Source organism: Phyllobates terribilis, unplaced genomic scaffold (assembly GCF_046119375.1).
Source record: "Phyllobates terribilis strain yellow unplaced genomic scaffold, ASM4611937v1 Scaffold_1__5_contigs__length_1240528914, whole genome shotgun sequence".
Taxonomy (NCBI): domain Eukaryota; kingdom Metazoa; phylum Chordata; class Amphibia; order Anura; family Dendrobatidae; genus Phyllobates; species Phyllobates terribilis.
In genome coordinates this window covers 1,186,401,361-1,186,414,500 of record NW_027362761.1, presented here as the reverse complement: position 1 = coordinate 1,186,414,500, position 13,140 = coordinate 1,186,401,361, and the positions used below count along the sequence as shown (strand labels likewise).

At 40.1% G+C, this 13,140-nt stretch overlaps 2 protein-coding genes across 2 annotated transcripts in view; both read left to right on the top strand.

Annotated features, from left to right (window-relative positions):
* The window catches only part of LOC141210089 (catenin alpha-2-like), a 592,305-nt gene that overhangs the window by 277,689 nt on the left and 301,476 nt on the right, over window positions 1-13,140 (top strand). The gene's annotated exons all lie outside the window — the stretch shown is intronic.
* Window positions 6,406-9,288, top strand: LOC141167356 (uncharacterized). Its single transcript, XM_073654773.1, has one exon. It carries the CDS (start codon window positions 6,406-6,408, stop codon window positions 8,905-8,907), a length of 2,502 nt encoding a protein of 833 aa, XP_073510874.1. The 3' UTR covers window positions 8,908-9,288.

The following is a 13,140-nucleotide window of genomic DNA, read 5'->3' as shown; positions in this document are numbered from 1 at the left end:
TACTATAATACTGCCCCTATGTACAAGAATATAACTACTATAATACTGCTCCTATATACAAGAATATAACTACTATAATACTGCCCCCTATGTACAAGAATATAACTACTATAAAACTGCTCCTATGTGCATAAATATAACTACTATAATACTGCTCCTATGTACAAGAATATAACTACTATAATACCGCCCCTATGTATAAGAATATAACTACTATAATACTGCCCCCTATGTACAAGAATATAACTACTATAATACTGCTCCTATGTGCAAGAATATAACTACTATAATACTGCCCCTATGTACAAGAATATAACTACTATAATACTGCCCCCTATGTACAAGAATATAACTACTATAATACTGCCCCTATATACAAGAATATAACTACTATAATACTGCTCCTATGTTCAAGAATATAACTACTATAATATTGCTCCTATGTACAAGAATATAACTACTATAATACTGCCCATATATACAAGAATATAACTACTATAATACTGCTTCTATGTACAGGAATATAACTACTATTATACTGCCCCTATGTACAAGAATATAACTACTATAATACTGCCCCTATGTACAAGAATATAACTACTATAATACTGCAACGAACAGAATATAACTACTATAATACTGCCCATATATACAAGAATATAACTATTATAATACTGCAACTAACAGAATATAACTACTATAATACTACCCATATATACAAGAATATAACTACTATAATAATCCTATGTACAAGAAAATAACTACTGTAATACTGCCCCTATGTACAAGAATATAACTACTATAATACAGCCCCTATGTACAAGAATATAACTACTATAATACTTCTCCTATGTACAAGAATATAACTACTATAATACTGCTCCTATATACAAGAATATAACTACTATAATACTGCTCCTATGTACAAGAATATAACTACTATAATACTGCCCCTATGTACAAGAATATAACTACTATAATACTGCTCCTATGTACAAGAATATAACTACTATACTGCTGCCCCTATGTACAAGAATATAACTACTATAATACTGCTCCTATGTACAAGAATATGACTACTATAATACTGCCCCTATGTACAAGAATATAACTACTATAATACTGCCCCTATGAACAAGAATATAACTACTATAATACTGCTCCTATATACAAGAATATAACTACTATAATACTGCTCCTATGTACAAGAATATAACTACTATAATACTGCCCCTATGTACAAGAATATAACTACTATAATAATGCTCCTATATACTAGAATATAACTACTATAATACTGCTCCTATGTACAAGAATATAACTACTATAATACTGCTCCTATGTACAAGAATATAACTACTATAATACTGCTCCTATGTACAAGAATAAAACCACTATAATAGTGCCCCTATGTACAAGAATATAACTACTATAATACTGCACCTATGTACAAGAATATAACTACTCTAATACTGCTCCTATATACAAGAATATAACTACTATAATACTGCTCATATGTATAAGAATATAACTACTATAATACTGCTCCTATATACAAGAATATAACTATTATAATACTGCTCCTATGTACAAGAATATAACTACTATAATACTGCCCCTATGTACAAGAATATAACTACTATAATACTGCCCCCTATGTACAAGAATATAACAAGTATAATCCTGCTCTTATGTACAAGAATATACAGTGGGTACGGAAAGTATTCAGACCCCTTTTAATTTTTCACTGCAGCCATTTGGTAAATTCTTAAAAGTTCATTTTTTTCTCATTTAAATACACTCTGCATCTTATCTCGACTGAAAAAAAAACAGAAATGTAGACATTTTTGCAAATTTATTTAAAAAGAAGAACTGAAATATCACATGGTCATAAGTATTCAGACCCTTTGGAAAGGCACACACCTGTCTATATAAGACCTCACAGCTCACAGTGCATGTCAGAACAAATGAGAATCATGAGCTCAAAGGAACTGCCCAAGGAGCTCAGAGATAGAATTGTGGCAAGGCACAGATCTGGCCAAGTTACAAAAGAATTTCTGCATTACTCTAGGTTCCTAAGAGCCAAATGGCCTCCATAATCCTTAAATGGAAGAAGTTTGGGACCACCAGAAGTCTTCCTATACCTGGCCATCCAGCCAAACTGAGCAATCGTGGGAGAAGAGGCTTTGTAAGAGAGGTAAAAAAGAAACTCATGATCACTGTGGCTGAGCTCCAGAGATGCAGTAGGGAGATGAGAGAAAGTTCCACAAAATCAACTATCACTGCAGCCCTCCACCAGTCGGGCCTTTATGGCAGAGTGGCCCGACGGAAGCCTCTCCTCAGTGCAAAACTTATGAAAGCCCGCATAGAGTTTTCTCAAAAACACATGAAGGGCTCCCAGACTATGAGAAATAAGATTCTCTGGTCTGATGAGGCAAAGATACAACTTTTTGGTAATAATTCTAAGTGGTACGTGTGGAGAAAACCAGGCACTGATCATCATCTGCCCAATACAATCCCAACAGTGAAACACGGTGGTGGCAGCATTATGCTATGTGGGTGTTTTTCAGCTGCAGGGACAGGACGACTGGTTGCAATTGAAGGAAACATGAATGCGGCCAAGTACTAAGATATTCTAGATGAAAACCTCTTTCAGAGTGCTCTAGACCTCAGACTTGGACGGAGGTTCACCTTTTAACAAGACAATGACTCACACAGCTAAAATAACAAAGGAGTGGCTTCAGAACAACTCTGATCATTCTTGACTTGCCCAGCCAGAGCCCTGACCTAAACCCAGTTGAGATCTGAAAATGGCTGTCCACCAACGTTCACCATCCAACTTGACGGAACTGTAAAGGATCTGCAAGGAAGAATGGCAGAGGATCCCCAAATCCAGGTTTGAAAAACTTGTTGCATCATTCCCAAGAAGACTCATGGCTGTACTAGCTCAAAAGGGTGCTTCTACTCAATACTGAGTTAAGGGTCTGAATACTGATGACCCTATGATGTTTCAGTTTATATTTTTTAATAAATTTGCAACAATTTCTACATTTCTATTTTTTTTCAGTCAATATGGGTGCAGAGTGTACTTTAATGAGAAAAAAAAAAGAACTTTTTAGAAATTAACAAATGGCTGCAATGAAACAAAGAGTGAAAAATGTAAAGGGGTCTGAATACTTTACGTACCCACTGTAACTACTATAATACTGCCTCCTATATACAAGAATACAACTACTTTAGTACTGCCCGTATGTTCAAGAATATAACTACAATAGTACTGCCCCCTATGCACAAGAATATAACTACTATAATACTGCCCCCTTTGTAAATGAATATAACTACTATAATACTGCTCCTATGTACAAGAATATAACTACTATAATACTGCTCCTATGTGCAAGAATATAACTACTATAATACTGCCCCTATGTACAAGAATATAACTACTATAATACTGGCCACTATGTACAAGAATTTAATTACTATAATACCTCTCCTATGTACAAGAATATAACTACTATAATACTGCTCCCTATGTGCAAGAATATAACTACTATAATACTGCCCCCTATGTACAAGAATATAACTACTATAATACTACCCCCTATGTACAAGAATATAACTACAATAATACTGCCCCCTATGTACAAGAATATAACTACTATAATACTGCTCCTATGTGCAAGAATATAACTACTATAATACTGCTCCTATGTGCAAGAATATAACTACTATAATACTGCCCCTATGTACAAGAATATAACTACTATAATACTGCTCCTATGTACAAGAATATAACTACTATAATACTGCCCCCTACGTACAAGAATATAATTACTATAATACTCCTCCTATGTGCATAAATATAACTACTATAATACTGCCCCTATGTACAAGAATATAACTACTATAATACTGTTCCTATGTGCAAGAATATAACTACTATAATACTGCCCCTATGTACAAGAATATAACTACTATAATACTGCTCCTATATACAAGAATATAACTACTATAATACTGCCCCCTATGTACAAGAATATAACTACTATAATACTGCTCCTATGTGCATAAATATAACTACTATAATACTGCTCCTATGTACAAGAATATAACTACTATAATACCGCCCCTATGTATAAGAATATAACTACTATAATACTGCCCCCTATGTACAAGAATATAACTACTATAATACTGCTCCTATGTGCAAGAATATAACTACTATAAAACTGCCCCTATGTACAAGAATATAACTACAATAATATTGCTCCTATATACAAGAATATAACTACTATAATACTGCTCCTATGTACAAGAATATAACTACTATAATACTGCTCCTATGTGCAAGAATATAACTACTATAATACTGCCCCTATGTACAAGAATATAACTACTATAATACTGGCCACTATGTACAAGAATTTAATTACTATAATACCTCTCCTATGTACAAGAATATAACTACTATAATACTGCTCCCTATGTGCAAGAATATAACTACTATAATACTGCCCCCTATGTACAAGAATATAACTACTATAATACTACCCCCTATGTACAAGAATATAACTACTATAATACTGCCCCCTATGTACAAGAATATAACTACTATAATACTGCTCCTATGTGCAAGAATATAACTACTATAATACTGCTCCTATGTGCAAGAATATAACTACTATAATACTGCCCCTATGTACAAGAATATAACTACTATAATACTGCTCCTATGTACAAGAATATAACTACTATAATACTGCCCCCTACGTACAAGAATATAATTACTATAATACTCCTCCTATGTGCATAAATATAACTACTATAATACTGCCCCTATGTACAAGAATATAACTACTATAATACTGTTCCTATGTGCAAGAATATAACTACTATAATACTGCCCCTATGTACAAGAATATAACTACTATAATACTGCTCCTATATTCAAGAATATAACTACTATAATACTGCCCCCTATGTACAAGAATATAACTACTATAATACTGCTCCTATGTGCATAAATATAACAACTATAATACTGCTCCTATGTACAAGAATATAACTACTATAATACCGCCCCTATGTATAAGAATATAACTACTATAATACTGCCCCCTATGTACAAGAATATAACTACTATAATACTGCTCCTATGTGCAAGAATATAGCTACTATAATACTGCCCCTATGTACAAGAATATAACTACTATAATACTGCACCGATGTACAAGAATATAACTACTATAATACTGCCCCCTATGTACAAGAATATAACTACTATAATACTGCCCCTATATACAAGAATATAACTACTATAACACTGCTCCTATGTTCAAGAATATAACTACTATAATATTGCTCCTATGTACAAGAATATAACTACTATAATACTGCTCCTATGTACAAGAATATAACTACTATAATACTGCCCCCTATTTACAAGAATATAACTGCTATAATACTGCTCCTATGTACAAGAATATAACTACTATAATAATGCAACTAACAGATATAACTACTATAATACTGCCCATATATGCAAGAATATAACTACTATAACACTGCCACTATGTACAAGAATATAACTACTACAATATTGCAACTAACAGAATAAAACTGCTATAATACTGCCCATATATACAAGAATATAACTACTTTAATACTGCCCCTATGTACAAGAATATAACTACTACAATACTGCAACTAACAGAATATAACTACTATAATACTGCATCTAACAGAATATAACTACTATAATACTGCCCATATATACAAGAATATAACTACTGTAATACTGCTTCTATGTACAGGAATATAACTACTATTATACTGCCCCTATGTACAAGAATATAATTACCATAATTCTGCCCCCTATGTACAAGAATATAACTACTATAATACTGCCCCCTATGTACAAGAATATAACTACTATAATATTGCCCCCTATGTACAAGAATATAACTACTATACTACTGCCCCTATGTACAAGAATATAACGACCATAATACTGCTCCTATGTACAAGAATATAACTACTATAATATTGCCCCCTATGTACAAGAATATAACTACTATACTACTGCCCCTATGTACAAGAATATAACGACCATAATACTGCTCCTATGTACAAGAATATAACTACTATAATACTGCCTCCTAGCTGTGAGGACGTGTCTGAGTAGCTCTCCTGATGTCTGGAGCAAGCCCGGGGAGGGGCCACCCTGGGCGGGGAAGCTCCCCAAGCAAGGCCCAGGCTTCCTGGCCTACACTGGGAGATAACTCCCAGGCTTCTTCTAATGGGAATACAAGTCCCAGAGTCATCGTTAAGCAATGCAAAGCAACAAGCCAAAGCTCCACTGTTTCCAAGAAGGAAGAAAGCAGAGTGAATGTGAGTAAAGTTATGGAAGGAACAGCAGCTGCAGTTACAGCAAAGAAACCTGAAGTGAAACTGTCAGTAAGTAAAGAAATGCAGCAAATTACAAAAACAAGTAATTCCCCAAAGGAATCTTCAGTCAGCAAACAGAGGCAGCCTGGTGCAGAGAAGGTGAGGCAGCTCCCATCACCGGCCTCAGGTGTGCAGCTCACTCCTCCACACAGGCAGAGACCGACATCTCTGGAGAGGCAGACATTGCAAGAAAACCTGCAGCAGCAAGACACAGTGACCGGCATGGCGCGCTCAGGACGCACAAGGGCACAGGCGAGTGGCAGCAGTAAGAGTGCTGTGGAGCCCGGAGCAAGCAGTGGTACCATAAAGTCATCTGTGGTAAAACCAAAGGAGACCTCTGTGTTCAAAAACCCAGAGCCATTGTCCAAGCCTCAGATGGAGACGGCGCGTGCACCCGAGCTGCAGCTGGCAGAGGAGATACCTGGCCTGGTAAAGAAGATGGGTGAGTTACAGCAGCAAAGACAAATGCTGCAAATGGAGATTGATGTTATCTATAAACTGAAGGCTGCTAATCCTGACAGTAATGCTGTGTGTGACCAGAGACTTTACTCACTGGGTGTGGAGCTGGCGAATGTGGTCAGGGACATAGACTGTATCCTGGAGAGGATAGGGCCCCTGGCAGAGACCTACAGAAACCAGGAGCGGTTCACCTCTCACAAGCAGGACTTTGTTGTGGAGTCCAGGACCTCTGATGCTGGATTAGGGTCAGAGACTGTACAGGATGAACCCCTGAAGCAGCAGACACGACCTGTGTTACAAGCTGCACGTTTCTGTTTCCAGGAGGGACAAATACTGCAGCAGCAGCAGACTGTATCTGAGCCTGAGCAGCAACATGTACCTCAGAATCCAGTAGAGGCACCACAAGTCCCAGAATGCTCAACACAAGAGCAGGACATTGCATGTATGACTGTGTGTATTGATGGTGCACAGCACAGCCCTAATGCTGATGCACAGGCTGGGGATGACCCCACTGTACCCAGGGGCTCTGAGGCTGGAGGGGGCTCGCAGACTGCGGTGGATGTCACATTGCCTCATAAAGATATTGTGGTTGATAATAATGTGTGTGATTTTCCCCCTTTGATACCTAATGCACAAGAGGTGACAGGTCCCCCTGCAGCGGACCCTCCCCCTGTTAGTCAGCCCAGTGTGACCCCACAGGTTCCCCACAGTAATGCCTGGAGCCATGGTGCTCCGTCCTTCACCTCTGGCACCAACTATACCGGCCAGGCCTTCAAAAGAAGGAACGTGGTGCGATTTAAGCATAGAGGTCTCAAGGAGGATCTGCCGGACAGGAGGTTTGTGGTCAGGGAGCTACTGTGTCGTCAGATGGGGTTTGCGCCATTAAATATCTTGGCAGTGATTAATCTTCCAGACAGACAGGGATATGATGTCAGTTTTAAAATCATGCCTGATCTGGACAGATTCTGGGCTAATTTCCCTAAGTTCAGGGACACGGATGGATGGAACAAATTTATCTTTGTTCCCATTTCCAGGCCAGATACAGTCACTGTAAATATCATCTTCTGGAATGAGGCTGTTCCCCCGCAGGACATTGTGGTGTGGCTCCGGAGGCATTGTGACCTCGTCTCTGACCTCACCAAGAATCGTGACGTTGATGGTATCTGGACGGGAGGGTGGAAGGTCCTGGTGAAGCTACGCCAGTGTAACAATGTCACTGCCCACTTACCCAACTCCTTCTTCATTGGGCGGGAGAAAGGTGTTTGCTTCTATCCTGGGCAGCCTCGTAAGTGTTTTAAATGTGGCAAAGCGGGTCACCTGGCAAATTCCTGTACTTTGGTCAAGTGCAGTTTGTGCGGGGAAGTCGGCCATGTAGCTGCAGACTGCCAGAATATAAGGTGTAACCTGTGTGGGAAGATCAGCCACCATCACAAGGACTGTCCCGATGCTTGGCATAACATCTGCAGGGACTTTCCTGATGAGGATTTGGTGGTAGGAGCAGAGGCTCAGGAGGAGGAGGCCTTAATGTCAGGGGAGATACTCACTAGATCAGAGGTCCACCAAGGGTCAGACCATGTAACACCAGAGCAGCAGTGTGAAGAGGGTGCACAGGGGAGCATGGAGGTTGTCCTTCAAGGCCAGCCGCCCCAAGAGGCCTGCACATCTGTATCACCATCTCTACCTGATAATAGTAACAGCAAGCAGACCAAAAGGAGGAAAAAAGACACGTCCTCCCGTAAACCCGAGGAACAATATGATGCTGACCATAAAGCCAAGAAAAAAGTCAGCAGTGGTGTTGGTGTGATGGTCGTATCTAACAGATATGAAGTTCTATCTGAGTCAGATGGAGATTTTGATCAGGAATTGAAAAGAATAGAGGCCGAGTGTGAGAGGGAAACAGAGGACCCTCCGCCTACAAAGCGGAAACCCTTACCTATAGACTCTAATGTAGCGTCAGACATGGAGACCAGTAGTGGACAGAACACCTCTGAGTTATGATGACGGGTTCTACTTCTCTGCTCCTCTTATACTGTGTTCTTATGGCCGGATTTTCCCTAAAATTTACATCAAGTAATGTGAACAGCATTAAGGTGAGGAGGACGAGACATGCGGTGTATGACCATCTGAGATACCTTGATGCAGATGTCTTTTTCCTACAGGAAACAAGATTGACATCTCTGGGGCTTATGAGAGAGGCTGAGAGGGAATGGAGATCTGGTCCGTCATTCTGGTCACTGGCTGTGGAGCCTTATGCCGGGGTCGCTATCCTGTTTAACACCAATAATGTGACTTTACATAGAATGACGGAGGTGGTTATGGGAAGGTGTCTGGTCCTGGAAGCCACTGTTCAGGGTAGACGGCTCCGGCTTATTAACATCTATGGGCCTCAGACAGTGACTGACAGGATCCAGCTGTTCAATAATGTGAAGCCATATCTCTTCACCTCTCTCCTGGTGGTGATGGCGGGTGACTTTAATGCCATAATGACATCTGGTGACAGTATGTCAGGCAGGACAGTGACCAGGGATGGCAAAGTCTTAAAAAACATAATTTTGCAGACCGGACTGACTGACGCTTTTACGCAAAGAGGTCGGACGCCAAAATTTACTTACTCATGTTCCAACAGAAGTAGTAGGATAGATTTGGCTTTTGTGAGTCCTACTGAAGTTGTCAGTGCCATCAGTGAGAAAACCGTTCCTTTCTCTGATCACCTTGCCTTGTGTTTCTGCCTGGGGGCCACTAACCGTCCTGACATCGGTAGAGGGTTGTGGAAGCTAAACTCCAGCCTCCTGGATGACATGCATGTTCGGAGTTGTGTCCACTTCCTTTTTCAGGGTCATTTACAGAGGGTAGATTTCTATGACAACATGGACGACTGGTGGGAGGACGTCAAGGATGATATCAGATCCCTCTTGAAGAGACTGTCAGTTAATAAAGGGAGGAACAAGTACAGCCAGTACCTAAGACTGCGTAAGGAATTGGAGTCACTCTATTCGGCGGGCGGGGATGACAAAGAGAGGATTGACCGGCTGAAATCTGAGATAAGGCAGTATCAGTACAGCAGGTATACCTCCCTGGTTCTTGAGCGGGATTATGGGACCTTGGGAGCACCTGATCCCTTTGAGAATTGCCAGGAGAGGGTGGCTAATAAATTGGTCACAGGTCTCACCAACTCCCAGGGCGTATTGCTGGAATCTCGGGAGGGTATCCTGGGGGTTGTGAGATCTTATTATACTGACTTGTTTCAGAGGAAAGTTTTGGATAAAGACAAGATGGCTCAATTCTTGGAGGCAACTCCAATGCCTGACACTAACGATCTGGACTTTTCTCCTTTGACGGCAGAATTAACGGTGCAGGAAGTTAAGGAGGCCATTAATAAGTTACATCTGAAGAAGGCACCAGGTCCAGATGGTTTAACAGCAGAATTCTATAAGAAATTCAGAGACCTCCTGGCTCCAATTCTTGTGGATGTTTACAAAAATTGTCTAGAAAATCACCTGATGCCTCCATCCATGATAGTGTCTTCGTTAATTCTCCTGTCTAAAGGTAAAGAGCCAAGCGACATCAAGAACTGAAGGCCGATTGCCCTCTTGAATGTAGACAGGAAGATTCTGGCAAAGATCCTGTTTTCTAGGTTAGTCTGTTTGTCCCCGGCACTGTTGGCAGGCTCTCAGTTTGGCACAGTAAAAGGGCGGAATATCTCTGGAGCAGTCATCTCGATACGGGAGATGTTTGAGAGATGTAAAGTTCTGCGGTGTGGGAGATATGTTGTCAGCCTGGACCAGGCTAAAGCCTTTGACAGGGTTGATCACGATTATCTGTGGGCCACTTTGTCAAAGTACGGTGTTCCGGGACAATTCGTGGATTGGCTGAAGACTTTGTATAGAGAGGCGGTGAGCTTTCCTCTGATTAATGGTTGGCAGGGTGATACTTTAGGAGTTGAGGCAGGGGTGAGACAGGGCTGCCCGCTCAGTCCGCTCCTGTATGTTTTTGCCATAGACCCGTTTTTGAGGTCACTACAGGAGTGTGACTTTCAGGGGGTGCCGGTCCCCCACTGCTTGCCTCTGACTGTTGTCGCCTACGCGGATGATGTGACGTTGGTGATATCTGATCCTCATGAGGTGCGGATGTTATCAGCGGCAATCAGAAGCTACTCGGAGGCCTCTGGGTCTCTGGTCAATCTTGAAAAGAGTCAAGCTCTGTGGACATTGGATTCTGAACCAGGCTTTGATCTGCCACAGTTTGCCAAAGCCTCCACCCATATTAAGATCCTAGGGGTTAAATTTGGGAGGGATGATAATGGCAAGCTAAATTGGGAAGAGAAATTGGAAACCGGAAATGCAAAGGTTCAGCAATGGAAGAACTGGAGGCTGACCTACAGAGAAAGGGTCGCTATGTTGAAGACTTACTTGGTTCCTGTCTTCTTGTACGTCTCTGTCATTTTTCCTTTGCCAGAATCTTTCTCGGCGAGGCTCCTCAGCCTGTTCTTCCAACTCTTGTGGGGGAATAGGTTGAACCCAGTAAAAAGAGGGATTACTTACCTGCAGCGGAGAGAGGGTGGGCTGGATATGCTAAATCCAAGGGTCTTCTTTGACTCCATGTTTCTGAAAGTTAATTTTGGTAACCTGGATTCAAGTGCCCTGTGGGTAAATAGTATCAGGGATTGGATATTGCCTTTTGCAGAGTCTTGGGTGCGAGGTGGCAGTCTCAAGAGGAGGAGATGGACAGGTGACCACCTCCCCCAGTATCTGGAATATGGTCTCAGGTGTCTGAAGAAGTGGGGAGCAGAGAAGTATGAAATTGAGAATAAGACCAGGAAGGACCTGTATGTCAGGATATGCCGGACTTTCTTTTGTGTGCAGCCTGCACTGAGAGACTGCACAACTACCACCTTGCTGGAAAGTCTGAGGTTTCTCAATGCAGCGAGACTCCCAGCTAAGTTTTTTGACATCGCCTGGCTGTCGCTACATGGAAAACTATATGTTCGGGGTAACCTTAAGTACCTTAGTGTGTCAGATCGAATGTGTCCCCTGGGCTGTCAGCAAGAAGAGACAATGGCACATTTTATAACGGAGTGCTGGGGCGGGAGGAAAATATGGGAGGAAATATCTTGTAAGTTAAAAGTCCCAAGATTGCTGACCCTAAAATACCCAGATATCATCTATGGTGTCCCATCTACTGTAAGTAACATTGACCGGGGGACCATGGATCTGATAATAACAGTCATAAAATACTATCACTGGCATACGAGAACCCGCGTCTCCATCAGCAGTGAACCCTTCCATCATACCGCAGCCGTGAGCCTGATCCTGTCTGAATTGAGGTGTATAAAATGTCTAGAGATCAGGAAAAATGGTAAAAACAAAACATTATGGAGGAATGTACACATGGATTAATGTTGATATACAATAACAAATCAATTTTTGTTGGTTAATCGTTTCATTTTTTTTTTTTTTTTCCTCTCGCCCTATTTCGAGAGCAATGGACTTGAGCTAATTCTACTGTAATATTTTTATGTTATTAGATTTTTATTGTTTTTGTTTCTGTTGAATGATTATGGTTTTGCTTTTGTTTTTTTGATCGGATTGTATTGTAATATGTACTGTTTGTTTTTTACTAATAAAAATTGCCCCTATGTACAAGAATATAACTACTATAATACTGCCCCTATGTACAAGAATATAACTACTATAATACTGCTCCTATATACAAGAATATAACTACTATAATACTGCTCCTATGTACAAGAATATAACTACTATAATACTGCTCCTATGTACAAGAATAAAACCACTATAATACTGCCCCTATGTACAAGAATATAACTACTATAATACTGCCCCTATGTACAAGAATATAACTACTCTAATACTGCTCCTATATACAAGAATATAACTACTATAATACTGCTCCTATGTACGAGAATATAACTACTATAATACTGCTCCTATGTACAAGAATAAAACCACTATAATACTGCCCCTATGTACAAGAATATAACTACTATAATACTGCCCCTATGTACAAGAATATAACTACTCTAATACTGCTCCTATATACAAGAATATAACTACTATAATACTGCTCCTATGTACGAGAATATAACTACTATAATACTGCTCCTATGTACAAGAATATAACTACTATAATACTGCTCCTATGTACAAGAATATAACTACTATAATACTGCTCCTATGTACAAGAATATAACTACTATAATACTGCTCCTAT

Excerpts from the sequence above, each read along its gene's own strand:
- LOC141167356 (XM_073654773.1), top strand. The coding sequence starts at position 6,406 with ATGGAAGGAACAGCAGCTGCAGTTACAGCAAAGAAACCTGAAGTGAAA.